This window comes from Gnatocerus cornutus, chromosome 2, assembly GCF_029298725.1.
Source record: "Gnatocerus cornutus isolate USDA-ARS CGAHR chromosome 2, icGnaCorn1.1, whole genome shotgun sequence".
Lineage (NCBI taxonomy): Eukaryota > Metazoa > Arthropoda > Insecta > Coleoptera > Tenebrionidae > Gnatocerus > Gnatocerus cornutus.
Genome location: NC_142234.1, coordinates 12,571,728 through 12,591,188, shown reverse-complemented (window position 1 = coordinate 12,591,188; position 19,461 = coordinate 12,571,728). Strand labels below are relative to the sequence as shown.

Sequence of the window (19,461 nt, the reverse complement as noted above, 5' to 3'; positions counted from 1 at the left end):
ACAGTGTTAATTATTAATAAAAGATTAAACTGCGTGTAGCCAAACAGATTTGTCATAGAAATTAGTAACAAATCGCTGTTAAAATCCTCAAAATATTAAAACAAAAGACGAGGTCCAAAATATCATAACAAATCTAATGCTAGTAAATTCGGTTTATTTAATTGACTATTAAACTAAGCAAATTATTGAAATTGCTTTTCCAAATTTAATTAAAACTTGGCAAGAAAATTTACAGTTTCACACCAACGTAATTTTATTATACATTTCCGCAAGAAAAATGGTCATAAATTTTGTATTTCAAATAAATTCGTAACGGTTCAAAAAATCGCAGAATTTTGATTCAGACCAATCACAGCTAAGGTAGACACGTACAGAATTTCGTTTACTCAAGAAAATGAAGTTTTATTGTATCAATAAAGAATCATAATCTTTTTTATTACCTTGAAGGGCTCATCAATTGGAGGTATTTTTATTTGGTTTTCGAAGTGTTATTGTAATAAACAAATTACTTGTTACAACTCAAACTATAATTTGGAAGTTTCCACCCTTGGTCACGCTAAAATACAATTTTACTTCACATAAAAAACTTCTTTTGTTGAATGAAACCCCATTTGTATCCAAATAAATTGACAAAACGGATCGTTTTTCCAGAACCATTAAAAGCTTCAGTGGAAGTTGTTTACTATTTCTACAGAATGTTCATTATACTTGCTTATTCCAGCTAAAATTAAATAGTTTCATAATTGTTGTCCAGTCATGCAAAAACGTATGAAATAAGAGCTGACCTTGATCTATTTTGTCATCAAAAATAATAGCAAATAACTTGAAGCTTGTCTCCAACATCGACAATTCGTTTTATTCCTATTTAGGATTCTAGTTTAATTTAATTGGACAGCAAAGCGTAAATAACAATCAAACATTGACGACAATAAAAATCACATACCAAATCAAATAACATTTGCTTAGCTTTTATTATTAGTCTTATTCTTATTAGTTCCAAGAAAAGTACTGCAATAACCAGATAATTTTTACTGCAGTGTCATAAAAACCACTTTGATGTTGATTCAGTACACAACAGACATCAGAAGCAAAGGCGATTAAAAAAATCTGTTCAGTAATCTTACTCGTAACTTGTTACCACCGAAAATTGATTATCTGAAAATAGATTTATGATTGAGCTTCATACAGTGTGAAATATAAAAATGGATCGAGAATGGCAACTGAGAACAACTGACGTCACTCGGAAAATGCTTTAGATTTTAGGAACTTTTTTAAAGGACTCATTGATCTGAATCACCCAAATCTCCTTTTTATGAACACAATTGAGTTAATCGTGTTTTCGAAATACTCTGAAGCATTTTGAGTCGCCCAAGGCCTCTTTTCCTTCATATTTTTGTTCTTGCTTTTGTTGTAATAAAAAATAGAGTGAATTATTTCTTCAACAATAGTCAATGCTTGCGTTTTGATTTGACGTTTAAAATTACCTTCGCTAATATATCTTTGTTGTTTTTCCATTTCAATGTAAAGAGACTTTAATCTCACCTTACGCATTTATTGCAAAAGTCGTGTTCCTCCTCAATTAAACATAAAAAACCTATTTGAGATATCATTCACGGACGTCAAACCACTTCGGAAATCTGGTGAATGTCAAGATTCGTAAGTTCTCTATAAATATCAGTAACTAACTAAATTATGCCTTTAATGATTTAAAAAAATGGTTTCAGAAATATTGGACATTCCTCTTTAACGAAATTGTTATTTAATAATAAAAAAAGTGTGGCGATCAGAAAAAGAAATCGCAAAAACAGAAAAAGGTGTTTTTTTCATCGCCAAACGGGATGATAACATTGTTAAAGCAGTAGGGCATCAATCACCTATTGTTGGAATCATAGAAGTACCTTATAATATGTACTTCGCAATTTTTTTCCAGAAAAGGATCTTCATTGTTACGTTTCAATCTTTTTTTGCACTTTGATTTTATATAAGTGACTATCAAAATATTCTTTATTTAATTGCCGTCTTTTGTCCGGAACAGCACGATGCCATGGAGGATCATTGTAAAGTAAGCGCATGTCTTTTTACGGGTAAATTATAAACATTAAACTCAAAATCCCAAACACCCAGTATATCATCAATAAAATTTTATGAAATACACATCCAAAAAATGTAGTAAAGGCTTAATTTGTAATTGAATTAACATAGTTGGCTTGTTTATTCCCCAAATGAATGAAAAGAGTCTTCAAACGTTGTTGTACCTTCACCATGTCAGGACAAGGTGGTCTCGAAAAGCTGTAGAGGATATCCAAAGCTTGCATGTAGAGTTTCATTGCTTCTCGACATTGTCGGGACGCGTAGAGAGCCTCAGCTTTGGGTAATATCGTCGCCAATTGCTAAAAATTTACAAATACTACACCAGCACATATTAAATGTGTTCTTACAGAAAGTCCTTTTAAAACCGGTATGACCTTTGTGATAGCCCCACAATAATCACACTTTATGTAAGGGCAAAAATCTTCTCTGTGCAGACTTAACTCAAAAGGACAATTCTCAGTTTGGCACCCAATTTTGATCTGGTTCGGATCCATATCATCAAATAGTAACCATTCTTCTTGACAAGGTGGACAAAAGCACTCAAACCAGTATCGCTCTTGAAGACTACACCTACGGTCTTCTACCACCATGGTCGTATACATTGGACCGTAATTTTCGTAGATGATTTCTCCGGCTTTAATGGGCTTAATAGTGCGCACAACCATTTTGTTGCCGACGTTGTACCTAAAATTTATTATAAACTTTAAAAGTTACGTTGTAAAGTCGTACCTGACAATACTAGGCTCACAAGAGTGGTTGAAAAGCGCCAGCGTTGGGTACAACCCGGCACCAATACAGTAGCTCGTGTAAGAAGTTTGGACACCATCAACAAACTTTTCTTCAGTGTTGCGAATTTCCGAGATTTCATGCGAATTAAACTGAAGAATCTGAAGGTGACGTAGTACTAAACTTCCAATGAATGTTTCTTCTTCTGTTAGGACTTCATCTTGAACAGTTCCAAAGTACCCAGCGAACTTTAGAAGGCGTAATAAGAAGATCGCCATTACTGAATAATGAACAAGTTCTCCTTTCTTCCTCAAAAGTTCGTTCCGACAAAGAAAGAAAGCGGCAATGTAGTCATCAGACCTGTATATCTGTTGTTTTATTGGTAATTTCTTGCAACCATCTTTTAAAAAGTCTTTGAGTAGTTTTTTGTGTTGCTGGAAGAACCCATGAGGTTTCTGCGAAATCATTCTTAGAGCCATCGAGCAGTTGATAGAAGCTCCTGATTCGAATAAAATCGGTTGTATTTTACATTCAAATCTATGAAACGTGGCCGCTTTTCGTTCGCAGTTTAAACTGCAAAAAACCACGTGTCCGCAGTTGGAACATGCTATCGGTTGTCTCGTTGATAAACAGCAGTTTTGACAATTCGCGAAAGAACTGTCTTGTGTTACTACAGCACAGAATGGGTTTTCTTCAAGAATAATAACTCCAGTTTCTAAGTTTTCAACAGTTCGTGGAAACCGCCCAAGAAGAGGGTCAAAATCAAAATATATGTTTTTATGAGCAGCCAAATACTCTTTGTTTCCACCACTGAAAACATCATCGTTTGAAACTGGTACTATCTCATGATTGCTTGATACTTTTTTTTTGGTTTGTAAGTTTTGAATTTCAGAAATCTTTTTCTTTAAACCGATCTCATCCAAGCCTGCATGTTTTAGACTTGATATAGCCAAGTCGTACGCTTCTTTGGCGTATTTTTCGTTACTCAACGCGTCGTAACATCTCGCTTTTCTTAACCAAAGTTTGTATTGAAGTTTGGGGGGATAATTTCCAACAGCGAGGACGTAATCAATGTCGTTGAAAACCTTCCTGAATTCGTTCAACTCAAAGAAAGTAGCACTGCGGTTAGAAATGAGAATAGTCAACAACTCTCGTGCGTTATCTAAAATTTAGATGAGTTTATTTTACAACGACTATTAAGACGTACCTGTATCTTGTGGACAACAAACTATCCCTCTATTATACAGTGTTAACGCCGCATCATATTTCTTCGCAGCAAAAAACTTGTTACCTTCAATTTTTGATTGCTCAGCATGTTCGACATTTTTCCCACTACTAACTGGAACGACAGGAACTGTTTGAGCTATATCGTACAAAAGTTTGATCCTTTCGTCTTCCCGTGTCGTTTTTTTAAACTTTTCAATTTCTTCTTCAGTTAGTTTAGCAATTGCCTTCTCGCAGTATTTTTGAAAATGACTTTTTGACATGTTGTCTTCTTCACTTTATTACCGACTCTGATATTTGGAACACGTTAACCGGCTTGGTATTTTTAGACACTAGGCGCTCTATTTTTAAGCCGATAATTCGAGTGGTTTCATTGCTTTATTGCCACAATAAGCCGCCGCAACTTCTCGTTGGAGTTTAGAGTGGAGGTTTTTAGGTCTCTTTTCTGCATTTAAAAATGTCAGAAGCGACGATTTGTAAAATGTGTGTACATTTTGGGAATTGCAGAACAATGGACTCGTTTTTGGCAAATTCAAAAAATGCCGAATTTAACGAAGTAATTATAATAATAAAACGAATATATGTTAGACATTCTTTCATCAATTTTTAAAACTCTAAAATCCTCCTTTTCTGTGTTTATAAATGCTTTTTCTCACACTTCGAAATTCTTTAGTTTTTCGAATGTTTGTATCAATTGAACCTTATATTTTACGATTTTCGTCTAGATTTTCAAACCCCCTGAAGAATCCTGAATATTTTGCCCATTTTTACTGATAGATAAAAATTAGATTAGATAGATAAATAAAAAAAGATTTTTAGGAAAATAAAAATTGTAAAGTTCTAAAATATCACGATTAGATCCAATTTAAAATCATTTTTTTAGAATTGAACTGAATTATTTCAAATAAATTTGTATCCCTTTTAAATGTTTTTTCACAATCTTAATTTTTCTAATTTTTTTCCAATACCAGTTCATGTTGAAATTTATTTTTTGATTAGCCCAGCGCATCCACCATTTGTGTAAACATTTAACAAACTATTTCTGTTTTTAGCTCTTTGATTCTTACGTAAATTTCTCATTTATAGGCTTAAAACAACGACGTTTCCACGCAAATTGCCAAATTTAATTAAATTAGCTCTTGTAACGGTAATAAAAACATTTTTATTCCTTAAAAGCTTTCTGTAATAATTCTGCGGCCGTTTGACAAATTTACTGTCTGCGATTTTGACTAACAATAATCATTATATTACGAATTAAATACTCAATAAAATAAATTGAAACTGACACAAAAGCTTTTTTTATTTTAGAAATATTTTATGTAATTATTAACATTTTTAAGGCCAAATAAAAAAATGAAATGAAGTTTTTCCAGATGTTTTTGTTGTGATATTTAATAATAGTTTTGCAACAATTTTCATTTTAGAATGATTACACTGTAATCCTGTTAGTATACTCATAGAATCAGGTCAAAGAGAATTCCTAGGACTTCAGATCGAGATAATTTCTTTCCAGGTTGTAATATTCAAGGTTATTTTACAAACTTTCTAGTAAATGTAGATAGATATTTCGCATGTTTATAAACAAATAAAGCACACATTTTGAAAGATATTACGTTTATTAAAAATACTGTCGCTTATTTATTTCATATTTATTTACATTCGTTATAATGCCTTTACTTCCTCAATAAAACGATCTTACTGATATCGTTCATTTTTGTGATGTTTTCCAGACGTAGCAACTGGAGTAAAAACTTCATAATCCGTTACAGTAAAGTTATAATCGCCCATTAAAACCGCCGGCGAAGCACCATCCCCATCGTAAGTGTGCGGCAGATTTGAATAACTATCCATATTACTGTTACAGTTGTTTGAAATCAGAAGGTCTGCGCCAGCTCCAAATATCGGCCCTGAACTTTATTTACATCCACGATAAAATTAAATTATTCAAATACAAAATTATTAACTTACTCGGGATGATAACAAATGGCAAATGGTTTTTTCACCAAATGGAACTGTGTAGGTGGTAAATCTTGATGATTATAGAGGGTAAAAAGAAAAGCTCGGTCAGATGCCATATAATGACTTTTGCCTGGTGGTCGACCCCATGCTGCGTCGCTAAAACCTCCACATATTTCTCCTCTCGGACCCTTTTAACAATATAAAGTGTATTCATATGCTCTACAGCCCTGACTAATAAGTGGTGCTTTATTTTCGAAAGTAATTTACTCATGTGTACTTAAAATCGATGAAATGAACGAAAAGCTTTCTGATATTAGTATTTATATTGTCCTTCAAAGATCAACTGATAGTCAATAAATTTTAAACTAAAGGTTAACTGTATATCAGTGAATTATTAATTTACTGCGTGTACTGGAGACGCAGTAAACGAGTTCAAGCAATGCAAAGAAAAACGCAGCCCGTCTATGAAAGTGTTTTTGCCTCATTTGCATTGTTTCGTGTAGGAAAAACTTAATTATGTATTATACTCCCCCGAATAATGGAAAAGCATTCATTTATATTATACAAAAATACTTACAAGAACTATGACAAACGTCGGTGAGACTCCATCACAATGCCTGTGAAAAGCAGACGCTGAATACCCGTGGCTGCTGGCTCTAAAAACGAGTCGCCAACTCTGTTTTGGGTTGCCAAACCACGCATTTAACACCCTTTGGTAATGACTTTTATCTTGACCAAGAATTAAAGAGCCCGGGAATAAATGAGGTGATATTCTTGGACGCAGCCGTTGGTCTTCTGAGCCTTCAGGGTATTTGCTTGGAAGAGCTGCGTGTCTATATCTCTCCAAGCTTAATTCCATGGGAACTGCTCCTGTTGGTTCAACTTCTTCCGCGAATACTTGGCTATCTGTTGGTACACAATTTAGAAGTGTGTTTCTTTAGAAGATAATACCGACCAATAAGAAGTAATCGCACGTGATTTATTACGTGTGATAAGTGTTGACAAACTCTAGCACGTTCTTCTTCAGTCCAATGAGCTGTCGGCTGGGTTACTCCCGCTTGGTATTTCGCCCAGTTTAGGATTGCCCGCCAAACGTCTTCTTCTTCTAAACAAAGCTAAAATTCGCTTTTTTGTAGTTTTTTTAAGAAAATTATGATTAGGCTTACGTAATCTGACGAGATTAATTTTAGAACTGCTTCTTTTGATAATGATAGAAAAGAATTTGTTTTGACACATTCTGCTGCATTCTCACCAATGTAGCTCACGCATCTCTCAACAAACCCAGCTGCAGCTTTACCACCTAAAATGTTTAATGTATTATACAAAATTATAAAAAATGAATTTGATAAATACAAATCTTACAACTTTTTATCCATATAATGTTGTGAGATTAATGGAAAAATAAATAAAACAACAAAATTACAAAACATTCTTGTTTTAATGATTGGTTTATCAATACACCAGTATTGGGATTTACTTAAACAAACTGACAATTTATGGAATAATGTTGCTATTATAACTTATCATTTAACACAAATTAGATAGTCTTCAGTTCCCTGATGTAGGATTTACATTCTGTATCAAAGTTATATTATCCCCCTTTAGCATAATCCTCCCTAACTGCCTCCTGTTTTTCGTTTTAACATAATATTCCTCCGCATCGTCCAAAACGAGGTTCATGTATTCATCAAAGCCCACAATGTGTCCTTCAATTCTCAAGTTAATGTTCTCATAAAGCCACACTTGCACTCTTGAACGATTTTGAAGATATCGGAAGATCAAGTTGATGGGTTGTACCATCACCTTTTGAACTTTTTGTGGTTTGTATGCCATTTTGGTGGTTGAACGTTGCCGGTGTTTTCACTTAACCTCAATCTCTTCGGCGAGACGAAAAAAAGATGTAGCCAATCACACGTCACTCAGCAAGTCAAAGGTGTGTGTAATCACAAGAGAATCACAAGATTGTTCGTATTTTGAGTATTCGTAGTTAAAACGTTGAAGCAACTTCGAATAATAACATAACCAAACAAAAGGGGGCGGTTTAGCCAATATCACCGCAGAAAAGGAACCAGAAATAGTAATAGAGTGAAATGTAGATACGAGAAAATACAAGAGAGAACGAGAAAACTATAGACGCCACTTTAAAAACTAGGATTAGGTATGTGTCTGTTGGTGACACTGAACGCGCGAAAATTAAATGCAATGTGAGATGAAAGCTTTCTCTCTAATTTTCTCAAAAATACTTCCTTTATGTAATTTTATTTTATTACAAAGCAAAACTTATTTATTTACGCAAAAGGTACTCTCTTACAGTATAATTTTGGAATATACATAGAGATTCATCTCAATTTTAATAAAATAGTGGCTGAAATTTTCTGGGGATATCTTTTCTTACAATACAATATGTAATTTTTTTTTATTAACAACACATTTTTCTAAAAAGCAAAAAATTTAGAAACCCAAAAATAAAAAGAACAATTGGACTGAAAGAACTCCGAAGAATCTCAAGTTTCCATGCAAAGGAATCGAAGTAATTAAGAGAATTTCATAGAATCTAAAAACTTATAAATTATTCCAACAATTTAGCTAAACCAAGGAATTCAAAAGGTTTATTCAAACCAAGGAATTCAAAGTCAAATGTGCCATCAAATAAATAAAAAAATAAGTTATGAAAGGCTTTATTATTATGTTATTAGATTTGACTTTTCTAGAGAATCGAAACCATCCAAGGATGTAGTAGTTAATTTAGGTTCCTAATTTAAGCATCATTGAAATGTAATTAAATCGAATCTAAGGAATTCAAAATTTGAAAAAAAAATGCAGAAATTTAAGGATATTATGTTTTTTTTTTCAGATTTAGTTCACTGGTAGGGATAAATATAGAAAGAGACTCGTGAAAACAATAAAATGTCATGTAATAAGAATAAATACGACACGCAATTAACTGGAGATAAAAAATACAGAAAGTCTTGTACCCAAATTATGGCGTTGAGGTCAAAAATTTCCTTTCTGACACAAAATCTTTTGTCTTTTAAACAACGCATCAAAAAACTACTATTATGTTGTTATTTACCTGGTGATCGATTCTGTATATCCATCGCCGCCGCCAAAAACGTGCAAGCTGAAGCAACCGACAACGTCGACGTCACATGGTCTTCACAAGCGTTCCGTAGTTCGTCAACGCCAAGCTCTTGAGCTAAAGCTAGCATTTCAAAAACACTGCTGTCCTGGAGCAAGATCTATGTAGGTCATAATTTTCATGTCAGTTTACAAAATAAGAAACATGTGGTATATACCAACCTTTCCGGTGTATACGTAAAGAAGAAACTGTTTAAATGTATCAGGTGGTGCTTGAGGTAAGCGAACAGGAGTTGGAGTTCCAGGTGCTGCCGGTGACACTGAACATCCTGGAATCCGGCAAACTTCTCCACGTTTAGCAGTTTGAAAGCTTTTGCATCTGATTCAAAAACATAAATCTGAACTCATCTATTTTATCTTTTAATTTTTTATAGGAGGTTCTAAACACCGACTGTTATAGATAGTTTGCATGTGTGCAATATTAATTATAAGCTTAATTTAATTTTATAATTAATTAATTATTACGCTCTCATGTGGAGCTTTGTACTAAATGGCATCACCTGCTGCTACGAGGTAATTTATCACAATGAATTATGCAGAGCATCAATTAAATTAGTATTAATCTTAACAGATAACAGGTGAAAAGATTCAACAGTAATTATCGGATTTGTGGTTTCCTACATTAGTGCCATTTTGGAAAAGTCTTTGAAACTGTTCTTACCGTGCCATTAGAATCACTCGATGTGCAAAAACACGTTCTTCCTCTCTACCTAGAATAAAAATTATATCTGCTGAATCAGTATCTTCAGACAGACGTTGCAAATCGTCCAGTAATCGTGGTACACCTGCTAGGGCTTTATCAGCTGGCAGTCCTGCTGAATTAAATCCTCCGACTCTTGATCCCATTTTGTTCGCCAAACTGTTGAAAAAATAACTTGAAATACTGTGAAAAATTCGGTTTTCGATCAGTTGGTTTAAAAAGAAAACAGTTTTGAATTGGTGTTAACGGTTGGTTTTTCGAAAAGAAGAATTCTATTAAACCGCATAGAAATCAACAAAGTTATTATAAGTTATAACTATTGTGTACTTCTAGTAAGAAATTTAAACTAACGTATCAAAAAGCCTCGAAAATCATCAAAGTAACTAGCAGTTAGGTACCTATGTGCTTTTTTAGGCTGAAACTTCTTTATCTTTATCGATTCATGACTTCTGGACATTGTGTTCTTAATCTAATTCTAATAAGAATAAGAGTAAATTTAAAGCAAGTTGATATCACAGATGATACATTAGATATCCACTGCGCAATTAATCAGCGCACCTCTTTAACAAAAACCCCACTCTACTAACAAAAAGAAGACGAACTTACCGATTATTACAATCTTCACCGGTGATTTCAATGCAACGTCACAATAGACACTGAATGCATTATTCTTATGAAGTTTTTACGTGATTTCTCAAATCATAGTCAAGAATCTTGACCTGTTCTTACACATAATATTTTTTACAATAAGATTATAGATCAATGATTCTTCTCAAACATATTCTGAGGCTGTGGTCAGGTTCAGGTAACAGAAGGTAAGCTTTAATTCTTGTACGGGTTCTTGAGTACACTGCCCTCAGCCGTCCGGTGTTGCCAAATCTGACAAAGTTTGAAAATTATAACGACTATGGATAGGTGTGTAATCAAAGCTGATTGAAAGTAAAAGGGAAAGTCTTTCTCGTTTCGTATAAAGCTTAGTCATAAAAGACGTCTGACTGGAAACCCTACTTTTAAAAATAAAAATAAATAGAAATAACCGCAGGAGCTCATGTATTATTATACTTTTTTTATGTATACTGTCTTGTAAATACAGACTTAGAACTAATCAAACCTCAAAGTAATGAATCAAATTATTTTAAGTGCGTATTTAAAAAAGTATTGACAACTACATTACAGGAATATTTTTATTACATGTTGCGCTTGTTAACAACAAATGTTACATGGAGCTGTGAGTAGTTGTTCGCACGAATATTTCTCTTACACAAGGACTCTGGAAACTATATAAATAAAATAACGCGGTTATTATTCTAATTGCAAGCAACAACTCATTCAAAATGCTCTCTTCAAAAACACTGTTATTTTGTGTTTTCTGTTTCTCAACAATCAAATTGGTAATATTCTTGTGATTTTTTGGTCACTGTATTTATTTTCATTGTAGAGTATACAAGCGATAACTGTATTTAACGTAAATGAATGTAACGAACCTGTAGAGGGAAAAGGTTCTATAAGTTACATTTTTAAAAATGATCCTAAAGGTATCGATGGGACCATTCATATTCCAGAAGACATCACCGATGAGAACACGGTATTGATTTTGATAGTTATCTCATTATGTTCAATAACCGTTTTTACCTAATAGTTTCATCTAAAAGTAGTTCAAAAAGTTGATGGAAATTGGGAAGACAAAAATGAACAAACAGCTAACTTGTGTGAAAATTTAGATCTTTGGCTTCAAGACGTTCATAAGAAATTCAAAACTGAAGTGAAACCATCACTTCCCGAAGACGATTGTTTTATGGGAACGGTAAGCAAAATTTGTAATATTTTTATAGACGCATAGCATTTAAAAAGACTAAAAGAGGATCTAAGATTTTTAAAGATTTGGTTTATTTCCGGTTTTTAAATTTGTTCGAACAAATACAACAAATTAATAAAAGGGATTATTTGTCACAAATAACAGTGACGAAATACTGAAAATTTTTCTAGAAATAATGAAAATTATAACCGAAAAAACTGTTATTAATGGCTACCATATTTACACTGCTGTATTACTGGTTACATAAATGAAGCGTTACTTTTGTATTGAGCTAAAACAAATTCAACTTCATCATTTTCCATATAGTAATTTGTTTGCGTTATTTTTCATTTTCTTGATTTTTGTGTTAATGCGCAAAATTTGGAGGTTTTTCAGGTTCTAAAAAATATTTCTACTTATTTCTTCTATTCTTCTTGAATTTATTATGATTAGCAAAATCATTTAAATTATAGACTCATTAAAAATACTTCCTGCTCTTCAGGGTGACTATGAACTAAAAAACTTTCAACTGAGCGATAGCGATGTTACAGTTCCATTAGGAATGGAAGGAGAATATAAAATAGAAATTACACCTCACACCACCAGCGGAGATCCCATGTTCTGTTTCCAAGTTCACCTCGATATTCCAACGTCTGTATAATCGTTGTTTTACGCTTGCACAATTGTTATTACAAACAAAAACATTGTTTAATTGTAATTTAACTAACAACCACTTTATTGTCTTTTTCTTTCACATTCGTAGGGTTGATAAGAGATAAGTGTATTTCTATTTTAAATATGTTAATTTGTTTGACAATAATTTAATATACAGGGTGATAGGATGAAACGTTTGTTTATTTTTTTCAAGATGGGCGACCAAACATTCTCCACTGCTACTCTAAATATATATATTGTCTTAGGCTGAAGGGCCAATAATTCAAAGCTTCGTCTAAATCATCACATAAAATCGGTGGAAGCCGTGGATGCTCAAAGCCATTCAACATCTAAAAATCTGGACGTGGAAAGTTAAAATATAGAAAAGAAAAATTAAAATTAATTTAATGTATTCCGTGTCAAATTTTATATTCGATTTTGCTTACAGTTTTTTGAACATTCTAGAGAGAATCCCTGTGGGATTTTCATAACAGTAATAATAATTATATTTATTTGAGTCTTGACCTTAAAAATAATCCTGAGATTGTCGACAATAAAATTGAGTGGTACCTATAAGGAGAAACATGTACATAGCATGATCGTTAAAAGTGAATTGGAAATATTTTATATTTATTACTTTGCCAATATAGAAGGTGGATTATGTTTGAAATAAAAATTAAACAAGGAAATGAATCCAAAAACAGAATCTTCAATTCTAGTGAAGTTAATTAGAAACGGCTTCGAAAATAAATTTGTATCCACAAAAACGACTGCTGCGCAAATTAAACAGTCCTTCATTCTAATAGCTTGAATTTATTCTATCGTTGGTAAAAACATTTTTAGATATCAACTAGCTAAATCCCCAAATTTATGCCGGTAAAGATAGTCTAGGAAAACATAATTTCAATATTCAATATTTATTTTAGTTAATCCTCGAGCAATGAATACAATCATGACTGTATTTTTATTAAAGCCACTCAATTAGAATTATTTATTACCATATATTTGGTGTGAGGGTTTGTTACACAAAACACGTTATCGTGTTGTAAAGTGAGCGTTAATTTAGTGATCATAAAAATGTGATTACAGTGTGTATTGATTTACGGGGTTATAATAAAAGTCTCTTTAATAGAAACACAGGTATTCATTCATTACAGCTATTATTTTTTTACGGCTACATTTAACCGTAATCTTAAAAAATCGTACAAAGACTGTATGAATATTTCCAGTTGATTGTAAAATTTATTCCAGGATTTCAATGTACAAGGGACTCTTTTGTTCCACCAGGTAATTAAAACCCTTTGTATCCTAACGAATGACATTCTCTCCCGTCTACTAAAAATACGTGTTAAATCCGAATATTCAGCAATAAATGGAGAAGATTAAAGGCAGCAGGAAACGAAAAATCATGAAATTCCCTGCAAAACCAACTTCAACCTGCACGAATCCTGTACGCATGTGTCCCTTCCATCCAGACAGCAAAATAATTCCTGAAGCTCTTTCAGATACGGGACTCTAGCCTTTTACACTTATTTGGTCTACTGAAAGCTACGTCTATGTATCGATCCGTCGGCGTCGCGGCGTGGAAAACGGATTCCGCCATTTGCTTTGTTTACGGTATCTTGTGTCGTTCTCTGGTGCGGCTGTTGTACGAGGAAATGGACCTGACGGATATTTGACGCCGTGACGTGTTTTGTTATTCGATATTGGGTGTACAGTTTTAAGTTGCTTCTTTTCGGAAATTTGGATTAGAAGAAAGGTAAGTTGAGTTTTATTTAGGTGAGGTTATATTTTGCCGGTAGAAAGTTATTTGAAATTCAGCACGGCATCTCGGAGATGGGGAGGTACTAGAATGATTTGGTAAAAGGGAAGAATAGATAGATTGTAAAACTTATAAAAAGGGTATTCAAGTGGATTCTAAAATTTATATTCTCTTCTTCGGTTTTCAAAATATTTTATAATCAAACGATGGAGGAATATAAAATTAAAAAAAAAACAAAAAAGTTTATTGATGGCAAGATGCTATCATGAATTTTTAATGGTACAAAAGAAAGTTTTTTTTCTCGATAGTACGACAGTGTAAGAGCAAAAATAGTATTAACCAAAAATTGTTGCCACTAAAATGATACATATAATGCAAACCAGTGCGTTTTTATCACTTTTGGAACCGTCAGCCGTGCCTACAGTTTTGTCTGTTCTATTTAATTTTAAACTGGCAACAGTGACTGCCTTCTCGACTTCGCAGAGACTTTCTGCAGTCTTATTTTCTAAACATATTCCATTTGATACAAGTTTTTTACTGAAATAAATGAGCAGTTCACACGAGGTGTAAGAACACCAATTTTTATATTCTACTTCAGTGATAGTTTCATAAAATTCTTGCATCAGTGAAGTTTTATAACCATATCCAATTCCAGAAAATAACCACCCTATATTTTCACAAGTGCAAATAAGATTGTTATGATGAAATTTTAAGTCAGTAGCAACATTATCGTATGCTGGCATGTCAGGATTTAAACTACCAGCATCCATAAAATTCACAGAGTTATAACTAAATTCGTATATAAATCTAAGAGAGCCAAAGTTAACGTGAGAGTTTTCAAGAAGTCCTGGACTAATTTTCTCAAAAGCTCCATTTTGTAAATACTCAAATTTGTTATCGAAAATGTGCACAGTTTCAGATAGGATTGAGAAAGCATAAGGTTGTACATTATCAACAGTGTTCATCGTGAATACAAAAGTCCTAATCGTTCCATTAATTCCTCCAGAATATATCTCTACAAATTTGTTTTCAAGAAACACAGCTTGGGGTCCTACAAGTTTAAAAGCGAGTTGCTCGCAAATTTCAATGTTGCTCTTCCGAATTGAAAAATTACCTGCTTTGTTAAACTGAACTTCAATTGCTAGATGCTGGAGGCGCTTAACATTGACTTCCAACCATGAAAAATTACCAAAATCCTTCAGATCATTAAATGCTTTAGGAGCCACGGTTCCAATATTAACTTTACTCAAGTATAAATTTTGAAAATCCCTTGCAGGATTCAAACAGCCACTTATCGGGAATCTTCTCTTGATTTGGGAAAAAGCATTCTCAGGTAGATATTCCAGATTCTTTATATTTTCCAATCGGACATCAGGCGGAGTATGCGTGTTCACTGTTTTAAGAAAAAATAAATTCGACACGTTTGTCACAGTCAAAATTTGCAACGGTTTATTTTCACCAGTGCACTGGAAGGATATTTTAAAGTTGTTGCAGTTTGCAATCGTCAATGTTTCAATATTTGACGGCGCACGGAATTGCCAAAGGAAAAATGTGGGATCCTGTGAAAAAAAATTATTAAAAAAAAATATTTTTTGAGGTATCTTACCGTTTCGGTTGGAGGACACTGATACGTAATGTTGTATTTTTTGTTGTTGAGAACACACGAAAATCCTCCAGCTCCGCATTTCGAAAAATATATTCTGGAACTTTGACTCAGACAACAAAAGCTCACAACAATAAAAATTGCAACAGAAATTTTATTGCGACACATGCTGTTAATTGTAATTATTAAAATTGACTATCAACTTCTAAAGGATGCACAGTGTCGATAGGAAGGTTGAACTGAATGTTTCCTGTTCCTCATTATTATCTTTTGTCAGGAGTAAAAACGGAATTTTTTGTGATAATGCGAAGTTTTTCCAAAATATCTATTTTCAGACTCTAGTAATTCTAATAATTTTACAATAATGATAATAATGCATTGGACAATTTGCAAAAGTTTGAAATTACTTGCGCTAATTTTTAAATCAATATCCAAGTAGAAATGCTGTTAAAATTAAAGATTCATGACTCCACAATCCACCTGTTCCAAATCGATATAAATATAATTGGAAAATAATTTTATACATTCAGGATTTGAGTAAACATCAAAAGGGAGGTCACCATTAACGACACTATTGGCTAGCGCCTGTAATGTGGCACACGTGCAAGTTCCGGTTCGAGGTCAAAGTTCCGGGTGATTGATGGAGTCCGGGAGTGATAAGAACCACAGTACGGGTCGCCAGATGACCGTATACATTCCTAAACGCACTTAGGGCCATATTTTATAGTTCACCGCACCACTTATTGCGCCATCTTCAATGAAACCCAAGAAGAATATTGGAAGGAGCTGAAATATGAGGAGTATAAATTGTGAGGATGATCGTGAGGGCCAAACTATGGGAAATAGTTTGAGGTTCATTGAACGAATAATTTTGTTTATTTCGGGAGAATAATAATGATTTGTCACAATAGGAGGTAATTTTATTCTTTCAAATTAAAGACAAGACAAACACTACTGGAATCACGAATGACTAAGAGATTACTTTAAAACAGCTCAAGTAAATATTTTGATGTGTTATTTTACGTCAGCTCCTCTTAGAAATCTGGCCGAGAAAAATATTTATCAAAACCTTTAATACTAATAATGATAATAAAACTTTATTGCATGCTGTATTTGTAATGCAAACATTATAGTAGGTCTCTTTGTGTTTTAACGATATTTATTCAATATTATTCAACATAATCTCTACATAGACTATTCAGTTATGATTTATATCTTTATGGACTCATCGGTTTGATAAAAAAACTTCGGTCAAATAGACCGCCTTATCTTTATAATTCTGCCTATCATTTCTGCAGCTCTCTGGAGTTCTGAGTACATATTTTTCTACAACTTACTCCTCAAGTGCCGCTACATTTTAAATACAATAAAATTATTGATTGTACATACAAATGTGTTTTATCACCACCTCTGCATATTTATTTATAATCCAGGTGTTGTAGTACATGTATACAATCTTTTATTTATAGGGTACTTGCTACCGGTTATCAAACGTTGTCATTGGGTTTATGATGACAAATTTCGGTTTCTACTTGTAAATGTTGCTGACAATTCAAACTGTTATCTGTTTTACATTACACAAGGGGAGAGTTTAATAAAAAAATGTCAATCATTGCTACTGGTTTCACTTTCCTTTATGCTAAAAATAACGTTATAAATCAGGCGGTAGACAGGATATTAAATTTAATGCAACGTTTTGGCCGCAACTAGAATATCCATAAGGTCGTCTAATAAAAGTTTTAACAGTGTACGTGGACATTTTCTTTATTGATTACATATTATGATTTAGTAAATAACGTCACACCTCAAAAAGGGTTTGTGTATTTCGTTTCTTTTGGGAACATGATGGAATCCTTATACATATTTTATTTGTGTTACTCAATTATTTTGTACATACCTACGTATAAAGTTAGAAAGAAAATTCATCAGTTGGAAACATAAAAAGTAATATTTTGAAACAAAAGATGCTCCAGACTTGATCTTTACTTCAGTGCATCCAAATTTCACTTTTTCTGCCTAGATTTAGCCATTTACAAAGAAGACATTTTGGAGATCAGCAGGATTTGAAAGGGATAATAAGTTCAGATGCCACCTGTTGTGGATTCATATCAGAATTCTTTACCAAGTTCTCATCTGTCAGATAAATTATTGTCTCCACCAAAATACGATTTTTTTTGTTTTTTTTTTCATTGACTTTGTAGGTACATACTTACTAAATTAAGTATTCCCATTCACTGGATTTATTTAGACTTTTTGGACTTTCTGGATTTCTTGGATTCTTTGGATTCTTTAGATTCTTTGGTTTTTTAATTTCTGCTACTGCCAAGGTAATAAATATTATGTTAATTTTTTTCTTTGTATTGCTTAAGTTGTACTGCGGCTCAGCATTGCAATTATTACAAAAGCCACTAGATTTTTCCTTCTATTTATTGTAGAAATGGTGTATGTATAGGTAATTAATTTTTTCTGCTATGAATTTACCGATTTACAAAAGAAACAATTTTAGGAATTAGCAGGATTGAAAAAGATAAGTTACAGTAATATATGGCTTCACAAGCAACTGACAAACTTTTAAACAATTAAAATATAATGATAAAAAACAGTTATAATGAATGAAATAACTTTTAACTGCACTGAAAATAACATAAACAAGTTTATTGCTTATTCTTGCTTGATTCTTCTTTGAACAAAATCAGCATTGTGTAACTTGTTCTGCTGAACAATTAATCAAAAAATACTCTGCAAGAAAAATGAGCTTTAGATAAATTTTCAGAACCTTTTCAATTTCACAATTATTACCAATAACGCGCATGATACAAGTTTTGACATTTTTTTCCAAAAGTTTTGTGCATTTTGAATGGTTATTATGTTTTCGGAATTTAAAATTTAGATTGATTTCATGTGTTTTAAAGTTTTTTCATTAATTCAAAATATTTCCCATGTAGTTATTTATTTAGCAGGCTATTGCAATAAACTGTTTAGTTGAAGGAACAACTTTATTGGTTTAGACACTAAATCCAAATAATATACTTACTAACTTACATTAGTATTAAGGAAACATAGTTTTAAACATCAACACCAATAAAATATGGTAACACAACTTGGCAATGTCAAGTTAATGAAAAAGTTAAATATAAGGCTATAAAGACAGACAGGAAAACACCATTAAATAAATGTCTTTGCATTTCACACATCATCACATCTGCAAACAGACGATTTCTGCATTTACTCATACTTCAGAAATTTAGTATTTCCGCCAGTTTCTTCGACATGTAAATATTATAATTGCCACTGTTGACAGTCGTGTGGCGTTTCTTCCAAATCCTTGTCTTTCAGCAACTTCACATAGTCCAAATTGCCGTTACCTACCAAACGAACTTTTAAATAACCAGAGCTGCGACGATATTTCAAAGATGTTCACCTCAAACACCTTTCGAAAACGAACAGAAATCAAATTTGCCAGAAATGCGTAAGAAAAAAGAACCCCCCCACAGACAATATTAGAGTATAATCAAAAAGAATCTCCCCTTCAAATTTCCTTTGATATTAAACCCTCATAGACATCTGCATTTTTATTGAAGATTCTCAACCACCCAGGCACGATCATGATCGAGAAAGTAGACACTATAACTATCGTTTGAAGGTTAATTTTAATATTTCAGCGACTTGCGAAACAACAATCTATGATAAGCTTGAACGTAACTTAACGGTATTTGTTGACATGACCATGCGAGGGTTGACTGATGATAAAGTACCTCGATGAAAGGTAATCTAATGGCTTTTCACATGTTGCAGGCAGACTCTGCTAC

General features: G+C 32.9%; 6 protein-coding genes across 9 annotated transcripts in view; 2 read left to right on the top strand and 4 right to left on the bottom strand.

Annotated features, from left to right (window-relative positions):
* Window positions 1-2,104: 2,104 nt before the first annotated feature.
* Smyd4-3 (SET and MYND domain containing, class 4, member 3) lies at window positions 2,105-4,453 on the bottom strand. Its single transcript, XM_088029287.1, has 4 exons — window positions 4,025-4,453; window positions 2,821-3,979; window positions 2,439-2,775; window positions 2,105-2,390 (listed from the first exon to the last, which is right to left on the bottom strand). Exons 1-4 carry the CDS (start codon window positions 4,302-4,304, stop codon window positions 2,178-2,180), a joined length of 1,989 nt encoding a protein of 662 aa, XP_087885413.1. The 5' UTR covers window positions 4,305-4,453; the 3' UTR covers window positions 2,105-2,177.
* A 1,185-nt stretch (window positions 4,454-5,638) lies between these two features.
* On the bottom strand, window positions 5,639-10,690 carry LOC148179128 (kelch-like protein 7). 2 transcript variants are annotated; one of them, XM_088031582.1, is made up of 9 exons: window positions 10,445-10,690; window positions 9,800-9,997; window positions 9,301-9,457; window positions 9,074-9,239; window positions 7,167-7,300; window positions 6,956-7,115; window positions 6,578-6,906; window positions 6,010-6,188; window positions 5,639-5,953 (listed from the first exon to the last, which is right to left on the bottom strand). In XM_088031582.1, the coding sequence occupies exons 2-9, from the start codon at window positions 9,982-9,984 to the stop codon at window positions 5,737-5,739; spliced, it is 1,527 nt and encodes a 508-aa protein (XP_087887708.1). In that variant the 5' UTR covers window positions 9,985-9,997; window positions 10,445-10,690; the 3' UTR covers window positions 5,639-5,736. The 2 variants fall into 2 exon arrangements, with proteins under 2 accessions (XP_087887708.1, XP_087887707.1); XM_088031581.1 differs by lacking the exon at window positions 10,445-10,690 and adding an exon at window positions 10,237-10,409.
* On the bottom strand, window positions 7,420-8,085 carry SmE (Small ribonucleoprotein particle protein SmE). The gene has a single exon (XM_088031583.1). The coding sequence runs from the start codon at window positions 7,831-7,833 to the stop codon at window positions 7,549-7,551; it is 285 nt and encodes a 94-aa protein (XP_087887709.1). The 5' UTR covers window positions 7,834-8,085; the 3' UTR covers window positions 7,420-7,548.
* Window positions 10,691-11,157: 467 nt separating the features above from the next.
* LOC148179127 (uncharacterized) lies at window positions 11,158-12,480 on the top strand. The gene is made up of 4 exons (XM_088030709.1): window positions 11,158-11,229; window positions 11,277-11,423; window positions 11,478-11,642; window positions 12,136-12,480. Exons 1-4 carry the CDS (start codon window positions 11,173-11,175, stop codon window positions 12,292-12,294), a joined length of 528 nt encoding a protein of 175 aa, XP_087886835.1. The 5' UTR covers window positions 11,158-11,172; the 3' UTR covers window positions 12,295-12,480.
* Window positions 12,481-13,874: 1,394 nt separating this feature from the next.
* Window positions 13,875-19,461, top strand: part of fz2 (frizzled 2) — a 39,122-nt gene continuing 33,535 nt past the window's right edge. For both annotated transcript variants that reach the window (XM_088031578.1, XM_088031577.1), the window contains exon 1: window positions 13,875-14,046. The gene's annotated coding sequence lies outside the window, so the exon portion shown is untranslated. The remainder of the gene's footprint in view (window positions 14,047-19,461) is intronic.
* On the bottom strand, window positions 14,277-15,846 carry LOC148179126 (uncharacterized). Of its 2 annotated transcripts, XM_088029991.1 has the most exons (3): window positions 15,656-15,846; window positions 15,164-15,608; window positions 14,277-15,100 (listed from the first exon to the last, which is right to left on the bottom strand). In XM_088029991.1, exons 1-3 carry the CDS (start codon window positions 15,818-15,820, stop codon window positions 14,385-14,387), a joined length of 1,326 nt encoding a protein of 441 aa, XP_087886117.1. In that variant the 5' UTR covers window positions 15,821-15,846; the 3' UTR covers window positions 14,277-14,384. The 2 variants fall into 2 exon arrangements, with proteins under 2 accessions (XP_087886117.1, XP_087886116.1); XM_088029990.1 differs by having other exon boundaries at window positions 14,277-15,608.